The sequence below is a fragment of the Leucopleurus acutus genome, assembly GCF_964270905.1.
Source record: "Leucopleurus acutus genome assembly, chromosome: 1".
Classification (NCBI taxonomy): domain Eukaryota; kingdom Metazoa; phylum Chordata; class Mammalia; order Artiodactyla; family Delphinidae; genus Leucopleurus; species Leucopleurus acutus.
The window spans coordinates 167481267-167505263 of NC_139142.1; the positions used below are offsets into that span (position 1 = coordinate 167481267).

At 41.8% G+C, this 23997-nt stretch overlaps 1 protein-coding gene across 3 annotated transcripts in view; it reads left to right on the forward strand.

Annotated features, from left to right (window-relative positions):
• The window catches only part of PDE8A (phosphodiesterase 8A), a 135555-nt gene that overhangs the window by 64237 nt on the left and 47321 nt on the right, over positions 1-23997 (forward strand). For all 3 annotated transcript variants that reach the window (XM_082852614.1, XM_082852615.1, XM_082852613.1), the window contains exons 2-6: positions 5894-5950; positions 7536-7726; positions 16585-16641; positions 17342-17396; positions 22386-22474. In XM_082852614.1, the coding sequence (XP_082708740.1) occupies positions 5894-5950; positions 7536-7726; positions 16585-16641; positions 17342-17396; positions 22386-22474 (449 nt within the window). The remainder of the gene's footprint in view (positions 1-5893; positions 5951-7535; positions 7727-16584; positions 16642-17341; positions 17397-22385; positions 22475-23997) is intronic.

The following is a 23997-nucleotide window of genomic DNA, read 5'->3' on the forward strand; positions in this document are numbered from 1 at the left end:
GCCTAGGAAACCATCTGATACATAGTGAATGTTCAACAGAGATTTGTCAAATGAATGGATGCTGCTTTCCAGGTTCTTGGTCTTATTTCAGCTAGATACAGGTTAGGGTCAGGTAACTTTAGGCCTTTCCCAGTGAAGCATGAAAAGACCACAGGGGGCTTCCCTCGTGGTGCAGTGGTTGAGAGTCCGCCTGCCGATGCAGGGGACACGGGTTCGTGCCCCGGTCCAGGAAGATCCCACATGCCACGGAGCGGCTGGGCCTGTGAGCCATGGCCGCTGAGCCTGCGGGTCCAGAGCCTGTGCTCCGCAACGGGAGAGGCCACAACAGTGAGAGGCCCGCGTACCGCAAAAAAAAAAAAAAAAAGAATCCACCTGCCAGTGCAGGGGACACAGGTTCACGCCCTGGTTCGGGAAGATCCCACATGCCACGGAGCAACTAAGTCCGTGTCCCACAACTACTGAGCCTACACTCTGGAGCCCGCGAGCCACAACTACTGAAGCGCACGCGCCTAGAGCCCATGCTCCGCAACAAGAGAAGCCACCGCAATAAGAAGCCCACGCACCGCAAGGAAGAGTGGCCCCCGCTCGCTGCAACTAGAGAAAGCCTGCGCGCAGCAACGAAGACCCAACGCAGCCAAAAATAAATAAATAAATTTATTATTTTTTTTAAAAAAAAGACCACAGGAATTAAGTTCCTGTGAATTGGGCCCAGTTCCCACCGTTGCCACTTACCAGCGCTTTAATAATACGGCTCTGAGCTTCAGTTTGGTCATCAATAAAATGGAGTTAATGAGCTTCCCTTACTCATAGGGTAAGGACTAAATTGGATTTAAATATGATTGGAAGCAAAGTCTTTAGCACATACTAGACACCTTCTTTCTATATTAAATCTGCACCATGTTGTCATAATTTACGTTTTCCCCTTCTCCTACTCAGGACAGGGTAGGCATTTGGTCTTTGCACTCTCAGTACCTACCTCTGTGCTTGGCTTATAACATAGTAAGTAGGTGGTCCCCAAATGTCTGGGTTAATTTTGACTCTCCCCACCTAAGAACTGGTGTCTCCTGACTCTTGTCCAGGCTGTGCCCCTTTGATCAATTTACCACTCTTTGCCCAGAGAGAGACAAGATGGCCACTGGCCGTACAGGGAAAGCCTGGAGGGACAATATGGCTCAAGACAAAATCTGATTTATGTCTTTGCTATAGTTCCTAGGTTTGTAAACAATTAATATAAATTGATCCCAGCATAACTTTCTGTTTCTAATAAAAGGATGTAGGAAAAAGATCACATGATTCATTTGTGGTTCCTAGTGCTTAGGCTTTTCCTACGATTGCTTCCTTCCTTTCTGTTCCTTTACAATATAAAATATATATGAAAATACTCTGAAAACTGGAAGTGCTATATTATATACATGTGTCTATGTATAAGCTGGTATGAGTATGATTTTTAGATAAATGATTGGTTCAAAAAGATTAGCTCATTGTAAAGCAATTATACTCCAATAAAGATGTTAAAAAATAAATATATTACATTTTCAAAAGACTTAATAAAATAAAAATTTAAATACAGAGATAAAAAAAGATTAGCTGTTGAGCAAACATTCATTCAGAAGTATTTTTTGAATGTCTGCCATGTGCTAGGCACTGTTTTGGGTATTGGAAATATAGCAATAAATAAAGCAGATAATCCCTGTCTTTGTAGGCATTCTCATGGGAGAGACACTCCTTTAATAAGAAGAGAATAAAATATGTAGTGGGGCAAATGGTAACTAAAGCTGCAGAAAAAAAAGCAGGCAAGGGATAAGGGAGGGTCAGAGGAGTAGAATATTTAGACAGGTTGGAATTATATATCTCTTTCCTCTTGTACCCCCACTGGTGATCAAGATTGGTAACATAGTAACTTTGCCTCGCAGTTAGGTCAGTTAGGCAAACAAAAGAAAACTGATAGGTGGTTCATCAGGGTGTCTAATAATAATGTATTTCAGATTTCCATCAGCCATATTAACAAAAAATTACTTTAAAATAATAAAATACAAACAGACATCATTCTTATCTGATATCCCAATTTAACAGTCTTTTTTTAACAATAAATCTTAATAAATATATAAATATTTAAAAACCCAAAAGACTAAATTCAACAACTTGTATAATTACTGATATCAGTTCATGAATATATTATTGCTCCTGTGTTACCTAAAAATATCAGTTGCTTTTGAAACTGAAAGCTGTTATTAAAACTGATTTGAAAATGACTATTCCCTTCTAAATATTAATGTGAAAAATAAATAATTATTAAGAGGGCTATGGCCTGAAGCATTAGGTCAGTTTGATTCTGATTTTCATATACAAAGAAAGGATGAATGCACGAATTCTAGTAGTTCCGATCCCCTTATCCAGAGCAGTTGGGAAGTTGTTTACTCTTTGAGGGCCCACTGCTGACATCTGCTCACTGAGTAATGTCATCAGATTTCCTGGTGGTGGTTATTTTGGGGGGGGGGCAGTGGTAAGTAATTGTCCGGCTCTGCTGGGACACCGCTTGACAGAGGTCCTGAGAGCCGGATATACCCTGTAGACAGGACGTAAGGTTAAAATGCAATCTAGTTAAGTAAATAAAGAAAGTATTCAATGGTAAAATAGAATTGCTGAAACATTAATGTTTTAAAATGATACTGCTAAAATTATACTGAAGTAGAATCCATGCTCTTTAAAAACATTAATCTATAGCTTCTTTTATTTCTTAGAATTAATGCGGCGGTGAGTTATTTTTACAAGTTGAGATCATAAAGTTACTCTGTCCTTTGTTTGTAAAAGTTATTTCACCCACTTTGGGTGTAGACCATGTACTCAGAATTGTTTTCCCAGGAAGAATGAGACTTTTGCCCTTAGCTGTCCATTCTTTTTATTTATTTATTATTTATTTATTTATTTAACATTTTCATCGGAGTATAATTGCTTTATGTTGTTGTGTTAGTTGCTGCTGTATAACAAGGTGAATCAGCTATACGTATACCTATATCCCTATATCCCCTACCTCTTGCGTCTCCCTCCCACTCTCCCTATCCCACCCCTCTAGGTGGTCACAAAGCATGAGCTGATCTCCCTGTGCTATGCAGCTGCTTCCCACTAGCTATCTATTTTACATTTGGTAGGGTATATATGTCAGTGCCACTCTCTCACTTCGTCCCAGCTTACCCTTCCCCCTCCGTTTCCTCAAGTCCATTCTCTACATCTATGACTTTATTCCTGTCCTGCCCCTAGGTTCTTCAGAACCACTTTTTTTTTTTTAGATTGCATATATATGTGTTAGCATATAGCCGTCCATTCTTTTATCTCGTCCCTCAGCTTGTGACCGACACTATATAGTATGTGTTTTTTAAAATCAAGCTAGTCGTTAACATTTTAAAGTTTTATTAATTATTATAGCCTTTAGCTTATTTTTCTCCTCCTGGTTTCCTTAAGTTTGTACTGTTGACTTTCTCAAATTTAGTGATTTGAAAGCTTAGTATATTAATTCTTGTTTCATGACAGAAAGATCTAAGACTGTGAATTTTGCCTCTGAGTAAAATTTACTAGTATCCTGTAGGTTTTATTACATGACATTCTCATTTTTATTATTTTCCAAGCAATCTGTAGGCATAGTTTGCATTTCCCTCTCTGATCTGGCAGTTACATGAGTTTAAAAATTTCCAAGGAGGGGGTATTTCTTCTGTTTTTAATTTTGGTTTGATTGCCTTATGGTTGGAAATAAAGGCTGTACAAGGAATATGTTTTAAAGTTTTCTTTGTGACCTAGTGTATGTTTTTACGATATTTATAAATATTTTCTTTCTGTCCGTTCAGACTTTATCTTTTGTCTCCTTGATCCTTCATAGCAAATTTCATGACTATCCTCTGTGAGAGGCTGCAGCCGCTGTTTCACACAGAGGACCCAAGTGCTGTCCAGCAACCGCTTCATCCTAGGCAGTGGCACAGCGCTCCTGTTGATGGGTTTTCTGGTTTCTTTTGTGCAACTCCACCCTGCCCCAACACTGTAGAAAATCAGCAAAATGATTTCCCTTCTTTTTCCTGTCATTTTCTTCCTTCTCTTTCTTTTTCCTGAGTAGTTTCACTGTCTTCTCCAAGCAGTAGGCCTGTATCATTTCTTGTTCTGTCATTCATTCATTTCTTTAAACTTTGTTCATAAAAACCAACAAAATAGTCATTGTTCAGATTGGTCTCTCTCGGTGCCTCTTGCCTTCCTTCTCACTGCACTGTGGGAGTATGATTACGTAGAGCACATCTCTCTCTTTTAAGACTCTCTTGGACCTCCTGGATCATATTCCGTCAGAAATTCTGGCTTTGGCATCCAGCTGTGCCTCTTGATGAGGCCGGTGACTGCCCAGCTCTGGAGGATAGACGGTGCTGTGGGATGTCTGTGCTCACCCTTCCACCCTACTGCAAAGCCCTCCTCCTCAGTCTCAGGTCTAGAGTAGTAGCGACCCTCATTCTACACCTTCTGAGAGATGAAGTTACTACAAAGCAAATCAGAAACTGAGCCAGTGTCCCATAATTAGTAGACATCAGCTTCTAGCAGTTAAAAATATACATGGACTTCCTCCATCACTAAGCAGGTTTTGTTGCATGTGTTTACTGTAGGAGAGATCACTGCTTGAGGGGAGAGATGGGAGGTGGCAGGCAGTTAGGAAGTATCTTGTGGGAAGGTTTATAGATCTAGTTCTGCTGCTGCTGTGTTTTAGGTATGAAATCACACCCGTCACCCAGCGGCCTGGAGTAGGGTAGGGATCCCCTCAACACATATATACAGTGTTTCTGGAAAAATTGCAAAATGTGTCTCTTCCTCCAGGTAGCAACCCAAGGCCAGGGTTCATGGCTTGGGGCTGGATTTTAGCTCTCCATTCTCCCTCCCTTGTGCTCCTTTGTGCAGTGCACAGACTTCCCAAACCTTCCAGTGGCCCTGGGTTTGCAGCACAGTTTATAAAACTAAACAGACTGGTTAGTGGAATCCCAGATGCCACTTGCTGCTGTGTGGCCTTAAACAAAGTACTTGGAACCTCAGCTTTCCAATGTAAACTCTCAGCATGTTGCAAAGGTTCAGCGAGATAACGTATGTTCATCCCTTAGCACAGTGCCCAGTATATGCTGAGCCCTCCATTGGCGCTATGATTCTATTACTTGTTGGGCTTTGGTTATGACACTGTATTTATCTTTGTGTGTTGGTGTTAAGTTCTCAAATAGATAAGCTTTTTTTTTGGCCGCACCACGAGGCTTGTGGGATCTTAGTTCCCTGAACAGGGATCAAACCCGGGCCCCCCAGCAGTGAGAGTACAGAGTCCTAACCGCTGGACCACCAGGGAAATTCCCAATAAGCATTTATTGATAAGCACCGTGCTGGTCTGTAAAATGAAAGTGTTAACCGTTTCTCAACAAGGAGTCTTTGAGGTCCCATGGTTCTGATAGCTGGATTTCTTTTTTTGTGTGTGTGCCATTTTAGATGTAAGATTTCGTTGTCCATCAGGGGAAAGATGGGAGTAGACGTGGAAGAAACCAATGTTCGTTCAGTGTCTAATCTTTGGGGGCTCTTTATATTGTAATCTCACGTGATCTCTTTAACACATGAGGAGTTGAGGCCGAAGGTTGGGTAATTCACTTAGAGTCACACACAGCTAGGAAAAGAAAAGCCGGGATCAGACTCATTTTATGTGTCCTTCTCTGCTCTCCACCTTTCCTGGGGTTTATAAGGAGATAACTGAGATCCCTGTGTCTAATAAGTATTTACGTAATTTTTCTCTAGAGTAGAAATTTCATTTTCATCTGTGGCACTGATGAGAGAAAAATTTAAGCAAGCTTATCTTTTTTTTTCTCTTTTCATTTTTAAGCAGATCTTTTTCTTGCAGGTAGCAGTAGCTGATATACAATTTGGCCCCATGAGATTTCATCCAGATCAGCTCCAGGTAATAATATACCATGCTGTAATTTTCACCTTGATTTTCTTTAAAGACGGGGAGGGAGAGGGTCTAAAGTTATACATTGAAAATAATCTTCTGTTTTAGATAAAATATTGGATCAATATTGAATTCCCTGAACTTGATAGCAGTACTACAGTTATATCAGGGAATGTACTCTTCTTAGAAATACACATTGAGGTATTTAGAGATGAAATGTCTGCAACCTACTTTAAAAGGTTCAGCAATAAAATAATATGTATAATTGTGTGTGTGTGTACGTGTGTAGTATGTATGTGGAGAGAGAGAGAAAGCAAAGGTGGCAAAATGTTAACAATTGATGAAACTAGAAGAAGGGTGTTCTAGCATTTATTGTCATTCATGACTTTTTGTAGGTTTGAAATTTTCCAATGTAGAGAGTAAAAGCATGGTCGTCTGTTACTGAATCAGCTTTAGCAGAGAGAAAATATCTATAAATTTTCTAATCCAAAATATTAAAATAACCAATTGAAATTTAGCTGCAGCGTTACTTGATGCTTCCTGTACACAAACGCATGCTCACTGTTACATTTTTTAAAATGTGAAAAGGACTGGCAGAAATGTGCTCTTGGGACTTCCCTAGTGGTCCAGTGATTAAGACTCCACGGTCCCAATGCAGGGGGCCTGGGTTTGATCCCTGGTCAGGGAACTAAGATCCCACATGCTGTGCAGCACAGAAGAAATGTGCTCTCTTAACTCTTTGCACTTGTGGTATTTGTGCACCTGGGTAAGCTTAGAGGGACTGAGTCTTGGGGAATGGGGTTTCTGTCAGCTTTGCAGTCTCTTTCCCTTAGGCTGTCCCACCTTGACTGTACAACGTACCACAGTTTCCCCCTGTTAGTCAGTCTGAGTGTGAAGGGATGGAGCAGTGCGCTCCTGCCCCAGGTTTGGCGTGGCGGCTTGGCCGCGCAGCAGACGCAGGCCTCGCCCATCCAGGCCAGGCGCGAGGACAGCCAGCTGTCTCTTGCACCTGGTGCTATTCTTGTGTCACTAAACGGGCAGTTTTTGAATTGTAATGTTTTGGTCTACTTTAAGTCTCCTCTCTTATAATCAAAGTCATTTTTTTTTTTGAACTTGGAGGAATTACATAAAGTCTTGAGTCAGAATACTTAAACGTATTATTTAAAGTATTAAGTATTCTGGGAGTTTGACTGAAATATTGGTGTTTGCCATCTAAGGACTTACCTAGTTAACTTACTGTTAACTAAAATAAATATTTGTGTTTTTTAATTGATTCAGTTTTAAGATAAAGTACTTAATCAAGTCTTTGTTGAGTTCTTCCAGTGGGCTTATTAGCAAAAGAAATAAGCATATGATCCATGCACTGACTTCCAGACTAAGAACAGATAGGATAGCACTCATTTCAGGGAGCTGAGTGATAACGTCCCAGGGTTACATGTAGGAAAAGGATTTACTCAACAGATCGTTATGCTCACATCTGTGTACTTGCCTTGAAAACACTTGGGAGTTTTCTGTGGCTTGTTAAGAAATGACAATTCTAACGACACCTTTCTTTTTTTTTTTTTTTAAAAGTGTTCATGCTTTTTTGATTCAGGTACTTTTAGTGTTTCCCAAAGAAGATAAGCAGTGTAATGGATTCTGTAGGGCATGTGAAAAAGCAGGGTTTAAGTGTACAGTTATCAAGGAGGCTCAGACGGCCCTTGCCTGTTTCCTGGACAAACATCATGACGTCATCATCATTGACCACAGAAATCCCCAACAGCTGGACGGGGAGGTGCTGTGCAGGTAAGCCTGAGACTCAGGCCTCATTTGTGACAGTAAACGCAGCCCCAGATACATTAGGTTAAACTCAGTGTCTTTTAAGTTGCCTTCCATACAAATAAAATAAGCAAGACATTAGAATATTATTATTTCTGGGAGGGATCTCTGTCTCTTTTGTTTTGTTTTGCTTTGCTTAAAACAGTAAGAAAATCTGAATGTGAACCGTTAAGGGTTAAGATGAAATCCTGTATGTAATTAACCACAACTGTCACCTGCATAGTACTGCAACAAGAGTTATTATAGTTTTCTAGATGTTTTTAAAGTTATAAAAATTTTGAAAATTGTCTTCTAATGTTAGGTGTATGTGCCTTGTTTCTCATACTTGCAGAATATCAATATCATGAGAGAATTTGGGTAGCAGACATAAATCTAAGAAAAGTACTTTCTAAAGAAAGTCATTTGCTGCTGATGGAGGCAAGGCGAAAGTGAAATATCAGTTTTATTTGAAAGAAAACTTTTATGTTGGGGAAGACAAATCATAATTTCAATATAATGTAAAATTTTATAATGTATTAATTTTAAGGACGTTTAAATGTTGACTTTTAGGAGATAGAAAAGGTTGAAAACCAAATATAACAGGAATTAAAAACTGAGCTGACAGGAAAATGACATCCTCTCAGAAGGTTGTTTACAGGTACATGGTGATTTCCATGTACTTGAGAGTTCACCTTTCAGGTAGTCAGATGAGGTGGCTTTTACCCAGGTGCGATCCACCTCCAGTAAAGCTTTGCTCGGGCCTTGCTCTGTGTTGCCTGCCTTGCTGCCTGTGTTCCTTTCCTGTTTCTGTCTGGTTGATGGCAGTTAGCCATTGTCACTGTAGCCCAGACTTGTTTGACGTGTTATCTGACAGCACACCCATGAGGGATGTGGAGGTGTGGAGAGAGCTCTGACCCTGGGTCCTATGCTCGGCTCTTCCCTTGCCCAGCTGCCTTTGGGTAACTCTCTGTCTTCTCTGAGGATGTGTTTTCTCAGCTGTAAATTTGGAACACTTGGTTTCCAAGATCCCTTCTCTCTCTAGCATTTGATGGATAGCACTCAGAGGAAGGGAAGAAAATATCTTAGTTACGTGGTGCTTTTAGTCTTGGTAGACTGCTGCTAGGCTGGAGAAATATCTAAGGAGAGCCAAAGAGCCCAAACAGAAAAGGTGAAGGGGGGTGAGGTGCTGAGGACAACTTGGCTTCCTTCACAGTCTTGTCCTGGCCACAGGTATGTGCTGGACAATGACATTCATACTCATAAAGATGGCTCTGCTAGACCGTCCTGTGTTATAAAAGAAAAACTAAGTTGTGGTAGTTACGGCCTACTTTTTTTTATTGTGGTAAGGTACACATAACATACAATTATGCTCTACTTTTTGAAGGAGGAGAAAGTACTGTTGTTACACATTTTGGGAATATTCTAAACAAATAGGGTAACTCATTCAGCAAATTTATAAATTTACAACTTATACAGTTTTAAAACAGAGAAAGTGACCTGGGTTGCTTAACGTGCGGTTTTAGAGAAGCTTAGACTGTCATGAGTGCATGTCTTCTACCAAGTCCCCACCACCCTCCATCCAGCCTCTGATGGGGGTTAGGGTTTCCCAAGGGAGAGTTTTGAGTTTCATAAGTTCTCCTCCATGTTGAGTCCAGCTCTGTCCATATTGGGCCCCAGATTTCCAACATTTGAGGACAGGAGTGGTCTTTTCTGGTTGGAGCACATCCTCACTGCTGTCAGCGGCTTCTCACAGAGTGTGGTTTCATATTCCAGCCCCATCAAGGAGGCCTCCTCTGAGTACCTTCTTCCAATCAAGACCTCTTGTAGGCGTGGCTCCCGAACCGAAAAGCTCGCGGGTTTGGGTAGATGAGCGTAGAGAAAGCAGAGCCGTCACCCCCGTGTTAGCCAGAGAGCAGACCTCTACAAAGGCACCCCGGTCACGCTCCTTTCCTGACAGCTGCGTCACAGCCCTGGCCAGGAATCGGAAGTCTTTCTTGCTAGCTGTGTTCTGCCACGTCACTTTTGTCTTGTTGGCTGAGGATTTGGAGGACAAGGGATGGGGGGGGAGTCCTTGTGCCATTTGTAGTGAGTTTTCTAGAGGCAGGAGTGGGCCCTGATTTACTTTCCTAATCAGTTTCATCTCAGTTCTGGCCCTTACCTGGTTTATCTCCCTTAAGATCATCCCTTTTAAGGGTGCCTGCCCACTGTGGACTGTTGCTTCAAGGAATCTTTCCAGGCCGTCCCTCCTGAACCTGCTCACCCTCTCTCTCCACTTACACTGCTCACTAAGAGACCTTAGCCCTGGCAGAGCCCCGTCTGTCCCTTCTTCTTCCTTTTGGGATACCTGATCAACACCCCCTGTGAAGGGTTTTTCATCAGTTGCTGATGTGTCTAAATGATTAGCATTCAGCTGTATCTCTCTACTGGGGGCATGTGGAACTCCTTACACTCCTTATCAGATGCCTTCCTAGAGGTTAGATATTCTGTGTCTGTGATATTTTCAAACTCACCAGTTCAGAGAACCCTACTTGGCAGGTCTTCTTGGTTCAGGACACTGTGCTTGTTACCAGAGCTACACAGGTGAATAAGACATGGTTCTTGCCTCTGAGGAACAAATGCTTTTGTTGGTGGGGGCAAGCGAGCGATTTCAGCACAGCTCGTAGATGCCCACAGAGGAGGTATGCTGCGGTTGCCTGTGTCTAGGAGGGCTTCACAAGGGGGTGTTTGAGTTGAGTCCCAAAGGATAAGCGGGAGTTCTGAAAGGAAGGACGGTGGAGAAAACATTCTGGGTGGAGGAAGCAGCATGTGTAGGACCGGGCAGGGTGTCCAGGGCTCCTCTGCCTGGTGTCAGGTGGCTGCTGGATCCAGCAGGTATGGGCCCTGCCTCAGGGTGAGGCTGGAGCAGCAGACGAGCCTGATCTGGAGGGCCTTGTGTGCTGAGCCAAAGGCTTTGGAGTCTGCCCTGTAGGCAGTTGAGACCCTGGCGTAGTCTGCGTATTCTACGCAGGGGAGTGTCCGGAGTGCACTGCCAGAGCACTGTGGCTGCCGCCTGGAGAGTGGAGAAGGAGATGGAAGGAGCGGAGGCCTGTCAGCCAGCTGTGAGGCTGAGGTCAGGGCCTCCTCCCAACTTCCTGTAGAGACAAAAACTGACCACAGCAATGAACGAACCAAAGATAAGATGACAGATATGTCAGAAGTTGGGAGACGGAAAAGGACAGGGATTCTCACTGTATCTCTTGTGCTATGGGGACCAATAAAGAAGCCTGTTCCTGGAATGTCCTCTGCATACTTCAGCCTCTGAGGCTGAAATTCCAATGGCCCTGCAGGAAGGAAGTGGGAAGAGGCTTTGCTTTACTCCCACTGTGTCCTGCTGAACCTGGGAAGCTGGAGTTGCACCGACCAGAGCCGAGCACCATCCCTTCTGTGATTTACTTTCTACATCCACTAGGAAACCCAAGACAGGGAGCAGAGGGAGATGGACAAAGACGTGGTTTTTCCTACCATGTTGTAAGAAGGGGCAGAGGCATAAGGAGCCTGGGAACATTCCTTCACATATTGCAGTTTCAAAACAGCAAACTGCATCAGTTGTCAGGTTTATCCAGAGAATGGCAGAGAGCAGGCCAGGAGTCCCCTCTGTGCAGCAGAGCCTTGCATGCCTGCTGGCAGCGCTCTCTGAGCACGAACTTGCACCTGTTGACCTGATCTGCAGGTCCAGACTTCAGGGGAGGACGGCTGCTAACCCCAAGGGGGGTGCAAGGGAGACTCCTCTGACCATCTCTGCTGCAGACAGTCTGCCTGGGTGGATGTTGCTCCTGTTCAAGGATAAAGAAGGGGACCAAAAAGCTGCCAAATTATGGAGGGGGAAAGAACAGCCTGAAGACAAAGAAAATTGTTTTCTATAAGAAACTGAAGAACCTTTTAGAAGACATATGCTTAGTGTACTCAGAAGAAATGAAGAGCTAGTCCTCTGTGCAACAGGAGCAGGGCTCTGTAATGAAAGGGAAGATTTTTATAAAGGGAGATGGAGGAAGTAAAGCACTGCATAGAAACCCAACATACGTTAACAGAATTAAGTCTGTGTTGACATGAAAGGATGCTCAACATCACTAATCATTAGAGAAATGCAAATCAAAACTACAATGAGATATCATCTCACACCAGTCAGAATGGCCATCATCAAAAAATCTACAAACAATAAATGCTGGAGAGGGTGTGGAGAAAAGGGAACCCTTTGGCACTGTTGGTGGGAATGTAGATTGATACAGCCACTATGGAGAACAGTATGGAGATTCCTTAAAATACTAGAAATAGAACTACCATACGACCCAGCCATCCCACTACTGGGCATATACCCTGAGAAAACCATAATTCAAAAAGAGTCATGTACCAAAATGTTCATTGCAGCACTATTTACAGTCGCCAGGACATGGAAGCAACCTAAGTGTCCATCGACAGATGAATGGATAAAGAAGATGTGGCACGTATATACAATGGAATATTACTCAGCCATAAAAAGAAACGAAATTGAATTATCTGTAGTGAGGTGGATGGACCTAGAGTCTGTCATACAGAGTGAAGTAAGTCAGAAAGAGAAAAACAAATACCGTACGCTAACACATATTTATGGAATCTAAAAAAAAAAAAGGTTCCAATGAACCTAGGGGCAGGACAGGAATAAAGACGCAGGTGTAGAGAATGGACTTGAGGACACGGGGAGGGGGAAGGGTAAGCTGGGACAAAGTGAGAGAGTGGCATGGACATATATACACTACCAAGTGTAAAATAGATAGCTAGTGGGAAGCAGCCACGTAGCACAGGGAGATCAGCTCGGTGGTTTGTGACCACCTAGAAGGGTGGGATAGGGAGGGTGGGAGGGAGACGCAAGAGGGAAGAGATATGGGGATATATGTATATGTATAGCTGATTCACTTTTTTATAAAGCAGAAACACAACATTGTAAAGAAATTATACTCCAATAAAGATGTTTTAAAAAAAAAGTCTGTGTTGAATGCAGAAGCAAGATTGAACTCAGAGTGCTGTGTGCTTTCATAACCATCTCTGGATTTACCTTGGTCTGAACATCCTTTTTACTATCGTAAATTCCATTCTTTTCAATGTGAAACTCATTCCACGTGGCAGAGGGAACAGTGGCATAGTACAAGTAATGGAGTTGTGGTTTTGTAAAATTTAAGTCGTTGAAGAGCTTTGCTATGTTCATACAGTAAGCCTCCAGCATGTGGCCTTTTTTCCAGTTTTGTATCAAGACCATCATCAGAATTACTTGTAGTTTCCTAGTGTATCTGGAGACTGGTAGTTGCCCCCCAATATCCATTTCTACTCTTTTCTTAATAGCAGAATATCTAGTGTTTAGGTGGGAATACGACCACCTAGAAAATATACTGCATTCCCTAGCTTTTCTTGGAGCTGGCCAATGGAAGTGTCATGTGCATCTTCTGAAAAGTGTCCATGAAGGGAATATGCATGTCCTTCTTCCTGCTGTCTGGGATGTGGATGTTATGGCTAGAGCTCAGCATCTGTCTTGGACCATGAGGAAGAAACCACGTACAGACAATAATAGAGGAACGTAAGACAGAAGGAGCCCGGTTCCTGGTGCTGCAGAGTGCCATTGCAGCTTGGACTGCTCACCTCTGCACACCTTGCATGTGGGAGACAAGTCTTGTTTAAGCCACTTTCTCTGGAGTTTTCTGTTGTGCATAACCAAATCAAATGCAAATGTTTCACCAGGTAGCATGGTTCTGAGAGCTTCCCAGTATGCTTGTGCAGCCTTTCAGAATCTCATGCTGTAGACTCACGGCCCATCTTTCTATTTTTACTCTTTTTTTAAGATTTTTTTTTTGACGTGGACCGTTTTTTTTTTTTTTTAAGTCTTTATTGAATTTGTTACAATATTGCTTCTGTTTTATGTTTTGATTTTTTGCCCAGGAGGCATGTGGGATCTTAGCTCCCTGGCCAGGGATCGAATCCACACCCCCTGCATTGGAAGGCAAAGTCTTAGCCACCAGACCGCCAGGGAAGTCCCTCACGCCCCATCTTTTTTTCTGACTTCTTGAAATCTTCCTTCCAAATGTCCGGGTGTATATTTTGATGACGCCATGTCATTTCTTTCTTAGTTTTCATGAATTCTAAAGTAAAGGGTGTTATTTTGCAACCCGGATTCCTGACATTTCTATTTTCTAGCCAGTTCTTCCTTCTTATGGACCAGAGAAAGTTAAGAATACACCTCTGCCTTTTCATACCGTGTTAGACCTCCTTTGCAGGGACCTGCTTATCTCCAGGAAACATGGTCTTTCCTTCTACTTTGTCCTTAGCCCAGTGCCCCTCATTTCTGTATTCAAATCTACTTAACTGAGACCATCTACGTGGTTGCGTACTTGCTATTATACCACTCAGATCTCTGTTTTTCTTGTAAAAAGATGAGAGCTAGTTTGAAATGGCTGGCTGCATACTTAAATTGCCTTTTCTCCCTCTAAATCTTCGTGATATGATAAAAGTATAAATGTAAGAACAACTACAGTGTCCTAAGAAGTCATGGAAGTACCATTCGTGAGTCCATGTCTTTCATTCCCTGTCTAAGATTAGTGCTAGGGTGAGTATTAGCCAACAGGTTTGAAAAGTGACCTGGCCTTGTCTGTTGTGTGAGGGTCTGCCATGCCAGTCACCCTCCCGAGCCGAAACAGCCCTTCCCATGGCTCCTTCTCCAGGAAGGTGAGCTTGGCTATTTTCTAGGCAGGGAGACCATGTTTGGACCAGGGCCTTGCACCTGGTCAGCAGGCCCTTCAGCGACCTGTCAAGAGGGCTCTTCCAGTAGAACCAGGTAGCCAGTGCCCTTTAGGTTGGCTCCCTCTGGAGATGGTAGGCAAATAGAAGCTGGAGGAGTACAGTGGACCCTAGGAGAAGCAGAAGTGTTGACACAGAGAGAGAGAGCAAGAGAGAGAGTGTTACGAGCTACGTGGTCCAGGAGAGAGACTGGCTGGTCCCTAGGGCTGCTTTTCCATCCCTGAGCAACTTCCCAACCCCAGAGCTAGTCTGCATCTGTTGTTGGACTTCAGCCTTTCTCACCCTGAGCTCCATGAGAAAATTAAGCCTCAGTGCCCTGAGGCAGGGATAGGCAAAGGGGAACACAGTCAGGCCCATTCGTTTACGTATTGTCTGTGGCTGCTTTCGTGCTACAATGGCAGAATTGAGTAGTTGTGACAGAGTCTGTATGGCCCCAAAAACCTAAAATATTTATTATCTGGCCCTTTACAGAGAAACTTTGCCAAAACCGAGGCATCCATTGTATATGATGAATTGACTTTTCTCTTATGCATCTGGAATGGTTATGTTATGAACCATCCTTGGGAGAATTGAGAAATAGTCACTCAAATCAGTTTCCGTGTTTAGTGATTCAGAAGTGACACAAGTGATTCTTGAACCAGCAGAACTGAAGTAAGGCAGTAAGTCTGGGCTACTCTCTGTCCCATCCCGGACACATTATCCAGGGGCCAGCGTGCTTCTGACTTGGCTGGGGCAGTCTGGATCCAGTCCTCTCCATCTCCTCCGTCTGAAGTCACCCTCCGGTGTGAGTCCTCTTCCTTCCCGGCCAGGGGCCGAGTTCCTCCCTCCCTCCCTGTGGCCTGGCTCCTCTTCTCCGGATAGATCAGCTTTCTTCCCCAGGGTAGGATGGGCCAAAGCCATTGCATATCTCCAGTGGAACAATTTCTTTTCCTCCTGCTCCTCTCTGTCACATTTATCTCTGCCCTCTCTCATCTTTTGGCTGGATTTTCATTCCCTGTGACTTTCTGGGAAGCTGCTTCTCCGGAAGGTTAAATTCAGTCCCTGCGGGCAGACTCATACTCCGTGGGTCATTTAAGTGGAGCAGTGTCTTCTACTTTTCTCAGCCAGTCTTCCATTCTTTTTTTTTTTTCAAAGTGTAAAATTTAATGTCTTGACATATGTATATGCCTAAGAAATCATCACCACAGTCAAGATAATGAACACATCATCAACCCTCAGTGTCCTCCTTTGAATCCCTCCTTCCTGCCACTCCCCACCACACCTGCCCTACCCCTGTCCCCAAGCAAATCCTGACAGTTCCTTCTATCATTATATATCAATTTGCATTTTCTAGAATTCCATGTAAATGAATCATATAATGTGCACTTTTGTTTGGTCTGTTTTCTTTCACTCAGCATAATTATTTTTAGATTCACTTATTTTGCTGCAAGTAGAAATGGCTTGGGATTGACATATATACACTGATATCAGTCTTCCATTCTTAATTTTTCCTGTCAGGTGTTGATTCTCCTCTTTCTGACTGATAAGAATATCTTGCATTTCCAAGCTTTGAATATTTATTGTTACTGTTTTTGCCTGCATTCTACTTGGGAACCCTCCTTTGCACTGCTTAGAATACAGTGGAGAGCTGACCCTTGGGCTTCTTCACCCCCACTGGACTTGTCGCCATCAGCTAGTGGTAATATACATAAACTTGCATTTTCCTTTGGTAGGAAGAGATGAGTAACCCCTTTCATGTAAGCCCCAGGTAGGGAAAATTTTCCGCCTGAAACAGCTTAGGTTAACAAAGAGCAGAACAAGTAGAAGGCACATCATTTGCACTATCTTCACACTCCATAATTGTTAGGGTTACCATAGGCCACTGGTTAGGAGTTTGTCCTCCAAAGAGAGAAAGATCAAGTAGCTAAGAAGGTGACTCCAGCGTATGAAGGGATCTTTTGCTCTTCCTTCTCCCTCTCTCCCAACTTTAATTGGTCTACCAAAATCGTTTAGGTATATTTAGTTTTTAAAGAATTGCTTTAAATTTATTTTAAAACTTTTTTTTAAAGGTCTATCAGATCATCAGAACTCTCAGAAAACACAGTTATTGTTGGTGTAGTACGCAGGTAAGATACTTCCTTCTTTCCTTCTTTTTTGATGTTGAAATTCAGGTGTCAGTGTAATGTTTGCTTTTAACAGAGGCCCAAATAACAGCTTGTGGGCCGTGACAGGCCTCACCCTTTTTAGTTGGGCCTTTTTTTTCTTTACTCTTTCTTATTTTCTTTCATTTTGGCAGTTAAATTCATGGCTGGAGTTTGTACTCTCATACTAGATTTTGTGATTTTGGACTGCCTTTCCCTTTAGAAATAGGCAAACCACGAGAGAATTCCATTCCTAAAGTATGAATGTTTTCCAGGCGTATTTCCTAGGGACTTCAAACTCCAGATATCTATGAAGATCTGAATTATACATAATTGGGGGAAATCTTATATTTCATTTTAAAATTGGAGGTAAGGAAAGAACAGAAGTAATTTAGTTTAAGTTAAAAGTTTTATGTATTAAATAGATATACAGTCACTCCTGTGTCCTGGCTGTTAGTGTAATCTCTGTATTTCAGGCATTAATACACACTGCCAAAAAGCCTAGTGTGAAACTAAAACAGAAAACTGTTTTTAACTTTATACGTTTGATTTGTATGTTAATCTAATTCATCTAAAAGGGCTCATTATGTGACAATTATAATATTATGTAAATTAATGAGTAGTTAAAGATGTGAGATGTAATTGATAAAAACTGTCTCTAACCATTTACTATATTCTTTTGAAGGGCGGTTAGAGAAGAGTCATCTGTAATGTCCCTCATTGAGGCTGGCTTTACAAGGGTAGGTACCCACTTTTTTGTTATACAAGTGTAATTCAGCATGAGAAGGTATTTTATCTCAGTTTAGAGCCCAGCAATAGTTTTGAATTAATTTGAAGAAAAAAAATTGTCCTTATGCTGTGTTACAGTTTGGTTTAACTTTATAATCTGGTAATCTCATAATCCACAACACTTTGCTTTCTTAGTCTCTCAAAACTATGCCTGCTAAAGTCATCTAAACATATTAAAATCTCCTTTAATGGCTTACTCATTAAAAATTATACCATAGGGTGTGTTGTTATAATGCTTACATGTATACATGCAACTTTAAAGCCAGTTTAAGGATTCTGGAAGTAAGACCTCCCCAACGTGGCTCCCTTTCTTTCCACCACTGGCTCCAGTCTGTTGGTTTCTCTTAAGCCAAAAAGCTTCTGAAGGCTTTGGTCAGCTGGTTGGCAATGAGCCTTGGGAATCATGATGGAGAGAGCTTATGTAAGGCTGATTGTTGGGCAGATTTGTAGCCCAAATTAATATTATCAGTGAGGTAGTCCAGAGACCTCAAGCCTTGAACTTAGTTTAAAGTGATTCTGGGGCTTCCCTGGTGGCACAGTGGTTAAGAATCCGCCTGCCAATGCAGGGGACATGGGTTTGAGCCCTGGTCCGGGAAGGTCCCACACGCTGCGGAGCAACTAAGCCCGTGCACCACAACTACTGAGCCTGCGTCTAGAGCCTGTGAGCCACAACTACTGAGCCCGTGCTCCACAACTACTGAAGACTGCACGCCTAGAGCCTGTGCTCCGCAGCAAGAGAAGCCACCACAGTGAGAAATCTGTGCACCGCAATGAAGAGTAGCCCCGCTCGCTGCAACTAGAGAGAAACCCGTGTGCAGCAATGAAGACCCAACGCAGCTAAAAATAAAATAAAATAAATGAATGTATTAAAAAATAATAAATAAGGTGATTCTGGATGGTAGCACTCCCAGGTATTTGGAAGAAGCAAATTACAAATCCTCCCAGAGAAAGACGCCTTCTTCTTTGGCCTCAGAGAATCTCTGCAAATAATCAGTCAAGGGCAGCAGGCAGCACTCAGCATTAACCAGTCCACCAGGAGACAAGGCATTGCAAGTGAGAACTAGCGGGGGGAGAAAGACAGCAGGAACAGACCCTCACAGTCACAAGGAATAAGAAAGTATAAAAAGTGACGGTACATTTTAGGTAGAACGTAATTGAATTTTGAGAAGTGTACATACAATAACTGAAAATTTGAAAACTTAGTAGGTCAGAAGAAGTTATCCAGCATGTAGCACAAAGTTAAAAAAAATAGAAAATAAGTTACAGAGGTTTAGAAATGTGGAGGGTAGAATGTACGGTTTAGCATATATATAACTGGAGTTCCAGAAGGACAGGAGAGAGAAGGGGGCAGTGTATTTGAAGAGAATTCTCCAGCAATGATGGAAGACTTTAGTCCACAGATTCCAAAATTCCAAAGTAGAGTAAATAAAAAGAGAGGACACATCATAGTGAAAAAACAAAGAGAAGATCTTAAAATTAGCCAGAGAAAAAAGATTAACTTTCAAAAGAATAACAGACTAACAGCTAGCTTCTCAGCAGCAATAAACGGAAGATAGAAAACAGTGGAATAATATTTTCAGTGTGATAAAAGAAAATAACTGCCAACCTAGATTGTTATACCAAGCCTAAATACTTTCAAAAATGAAGGTGTAATAAAGACTTTCAGAAATATGAAAATTGAGGCAGTTTGTAAGTAGCAGATTCTCACAAGGAAATTCGTAAGGAGGTACTTCAAACAGAAGCAAGGTAAATCCCAAGTGGGAGGCCTGAAAGGCAAGAAGGAATGAGGAACAAGAAAATGTGAATGTGGGGTCATTATACACACATATTTACTATATAAAACAGTAATAATGTCTCATCTGATTAGAGATTATGGTGAGAAAAGGACTGTAACCTGAGAGTCACACACCCAGCTAAGTTATTGTTCGTGCCCTTTAGGGCAAAAGAGATATTCCTTTTGGGGGATATACATAAAATTCAGAGATGTATTTCCCCAGTAGCCCTGTCTGAGGAAAATAATTGAGTAAGGACTTCAACCATAGAACAAATGAACTGGAACAGAAACTCTAAGATGAGGGAGAGAGCAGTAGAGAGAAGTGATGGGAGGTGAGCCTGCCCTGCGCACATGCTCCCCTGCTCCTCCCTCCTTCTCGAGCCCTCCTTCTTTCTGTGTCTGCGTGTGTACATACACAGGTACGGGTATGTGTGTGCAATGTAGAATATATATGTTTATATGTAATTATCATTACATAACATCCAATAATATCTCAGTATTTAAATTCTAGACTATCTGAACAAACCCTAGGTGTCTTCAAGGTTTGGGGGGAGGAAGTAGAGGTAAAAGGATTCTCGTGACCTCACCTAGCAGACAGGGAATGGGGGTGGGCAGTGAAAGTATTCTGAAGTTTGCTTCTTTATGGGAAATGTGCTGGTGGGAGATACTTTGTTCTGGAGGTAATTGGTATTTTGTTTTCAAATAATAGTAAAGAAATCTATGTCTGCTTTTGAGATCGGTGAAAAGGAAAGCAACCATTAATAGAGAAGTTTAAGTAAACTTCCAGATTAACAAAACATGGAATTTGCGGGAATTCCCTGGCGGTCCAGTGGTTAGGACTCCACGCTTTCACTGCCGAGGGCCCGAGTTCAATCCCTGGTCAGGGAACCAAGATCCCGCAAGCTGCTCAGCGCGGCCAAAAAACAAACCAAAAAAAATATGGAATCTATAGCAACTTGATCAAATTGGCAGATCCAAGGAAGGGGAAACAACAGTGTGAAAGCAATCATAAACACTAAGATAAGAGTAAAATCGAGTGCATGGGAATGGGCTGAATTCTCCCATTAAAGGATAAGCCATTAGACTGGGTTACAAAAGTACAATTATATGATGTTTATAAGACAGTGATAAAAGGAGCTTAATAATAAAGAAACAAAGAGGTAGCAAATAAATGCAGACAAAAGGAACACAGGAATTCCAATATGAACATCAGATAAGGTGGAACTTAAGACCTTGTTTTGTACACACATAATTTTATATAAAAATTTTAGATTATTATTATTACATAGTTTTTTGGTTCTCCCTTTTTGACACTCCCACAACATTCACACGTATCAGTGCCTGTCCCCATTCCCTGACCTCCAGTAATCCACGTGAGCTAGTTTGAGAAAAACCACGTCAGCCAGCGTGAAGGTGAGCATTCCTTTAAGAATCCCAGGTTAGAAGTTGTGGATCACCTATTCCCAAGAATCGTTAGGTCATCCCTCCTTAAACTGCTTAGGGAAGCATTCACAAGAGGCAAAAAACTTTCCCAGATAACTTTGAAGATCTTTATATTATTACTCTTAAGCTGCAGAACTGACTATCCTCTTTTTTTTTTTTTTTTTTTTTTTTTGCGGTACGCGGGCCTCTCACTGTCGTGGCCTCTCCCGTGGCGGAGCACAGGCTCCAGACGCGCAGGCTCAGCGGCCATGGCTCACGGGCCCAGCCGCTCCGCGGCATGTGGGATCTTCCCGGACCGGGGCACAAACCCGTGTCCCCTGCATCGGCAGGCGGACTCTCAACCACTGCGCCACCAGGGAAGCCCAGAAAAGCATTCTTAAGCGCTCTTCTTTTTCCTTGAACTTTTTTTTTTAGTGGAATTAAATATTGTGTTAGTTTCATGTGTACAGCAAAGTGATTCAGTCATTTATATATACATATGTATATATATACATATTTATACTTTTTCAGATTCTTTTCCATTAAAGGTTAGTACAAGATATTGAATATAGTTTCCTGTGATATACAGTAGGACCTTGTTGTTTACCTGTTTCACATACAGTAGTGTATATCTGTTAATCCCAAACTCCTAATTTATCCCTCTCCCCATCCTTTCCCCTTTGGTAACCATAAGTGTGTTTTCTATGTCTGTCAGTCTATTTCTGTTTTGTAAATAAGTTCATTTGTATTTTTTTTTTAGATTCCCACATATAGGTGATATCATATGATATTTGCCTTTCTCTGTCGGACTTACTTCACTTGGTATGATAATCTCTAGGTCCATTCATGTTGCTACAGACGGCATTATTTCATTCTTTTTTATGGCTGAGTAACATTCCATTGTACATACTGTACATATATAAACACACACACACACACACCCCCCACATCTTCTTTATGCATTCCTCTGTCGATGGACTATTAGGAGGTTGCTTCCATGTCTTGGCTATTGTAAATAGTACTGCTATGAATGTTGGGGTGCATGTATCTTTTTGAATTATAGTTTTCTCTGGATATATGCCCAGGAATGGAGGCCTATTTTTTTCTAATTCCATTTATTTACTACTTTATTGAGTTACTGTTCATATACCGTGTAATTCAGCTATTTATTTATTTATTTTAAACTTGATGTAATATTTTTATAAAAATGTAAAATAATTATAATGCAATTTTCCATTTCCTCATTTTACTTGACAGTGTGTCTTGTACATCATTCCATATAAGTGCATGTAATAGCTGCATGCTGTTCTATTAAATGGTTATACTATAGTATACTATAGTTTTTTACATTAATTTATTTAAAAATTATTTTATTTTTTTCTCTTTCCAGCAAATACCTTGCCCTTTCTGCCTTTCTTTCTCTTCCTTCCTTCCTCCCTCTCTCCCTCCCCCCTTCCTTCCTTCCTTTATTGAGGTATAGTTGATCGATTCAGCCACTTAAAGTGTACAACTCAGTGGTTTCTTAATATATTCTCAGATATGTGCAAGTACTATTTTTTAAAAGCTAATTTGGTACCCATAAGTTTTCATCTCTCATTTCCTGTTCATTATGAAAGATAAATTATTTTTTAGATTTTAGGTACCAAGTTGAGAAGCCTGTTGGAAAGAATTATTTTTTATATATGTATTTAATCATTTAAAGGTGCACATTTGTTTATCCACAAAATCCTCTTTCTGTTTGTAGAGGTATGTAGAAAACCCCAGCGCCATGGCCTGTTACAATGAACTGCTCCAGATGGAGTTTGGATTGGTGCGCCCACAGCTGAAACTCAGGTAATTCTGCTGCTTTTGGTAAGCCGACCATACCACACAGAGCATTGTTGCAAGTGAGGACTTCGGTTGTGGGCGGCTGTATTTTGGCTGTAACTGACCTCCTGCTAAAATGGGATGGGGTGGTGGGAAGGCATCTCTCCTCACAAAATGCTTTCGGAGTCTGCCTGGATGTCTAATAGGTGGTTACGTTAGTGATTGGAGACTCAGCATTTAAAGATGGGGCTCCAGTGGGGACTTCCCTGGCGGTCCAGTGGTTAAAACCTGACGCTGTCACTTCCGGGGCCCTGGGTTTGATCCCTGGTTGGAGAGGATAACACAAGCCACATGGCGTGGCCAGAAAAAGAAAGAAAAGGATGGGGCACCAAAATAATAGCAAATGAAAAAGCAGGATGCGAAAGTATATATACTGAATTATCTGTTTTGGTTTTTAATTTAAAAATTACTTTTAATGTACACATACACCCAGCCCGTTAACATTATTATCTCTGGTAGGTGACATGTTTTCTTCTCTACAATAAGCATTTTGTAATTTGCTCTTGCTCAGCAGTTTTTTTTTGTTTTTTAACTGATGAGTGGAAACCTAGTTCTTTGTAGAGTGAGAAAAGCAGAAAAATTGGTAAAATTATATGAGGTTGACAGAAGTGAAAAAAATGTCAGTATCTCTGTATCATCCTAGGTCTCTTCCTTGGGTGGTCTACTATACTTTAACATTTCCTTTACCAGGATCAAAGAGAGAATGAAATCATTCTGTTCATATGTGCCCAAGGCAGAGATAAGGGGATTAGAATTTGGGGTATTAATGTTGGTAGGGACCAGCACAGGGTATCACATGCAGAGAAGAAAATACTTCATAGACAAAATGAAGTGTGAGGTAGCAACGAAGTGCTGCTGAGCAGAGATGTTTCAGGGCTAGTGAGGTCTACAGAAGAGCTCCTTTTTATTGCCAGAGTTTTCAGGGAAACTTGAGATGGATGGTTGGCCTTGGGCCTGCCTCCTTCTCATTCCTGGGTCTTCCGCAGCCTGGCTGCAGCACTCCCACAGTGAGCTGGGCTGCTGCCCTCTCTTGAGAGGAGAGCCCAACTGTGGAGCAGGAGGTGATGTTAGAGCCTATTTCATCAAATCACGAATCACGATGCAAAAACCGAGACCCAGGGAGGTTAACTGACTTACATCCAAGATCTCGCACGCAGCACGTGGCAAAGGTAGTCCTTTAGGTTGTAACCCCCATTTTCAAAACTGCACTCATGGTCTCTCCTCATGCTCTACTTTGTTCTCTGTGTGCCAGCTGACAGCCAAAGGGAGATGTCCACTATGAAGGGAGATATGAAAATATTGATAATGAAGAAAAGGGGTAAATGTGGGGCTAGAGAATTGGGAGCAGTAGAGAAAGACTTGTTCTGAGAGATATTAAAATGCACTAAAAAGCTATAACAAGCATCTTTGTGTTATTGCTAGATCAGTAAACTAGAATGTAAAGTCTAGAAATAGACGTGCATGTATTTAAGAATTAGGAACATAAGTAT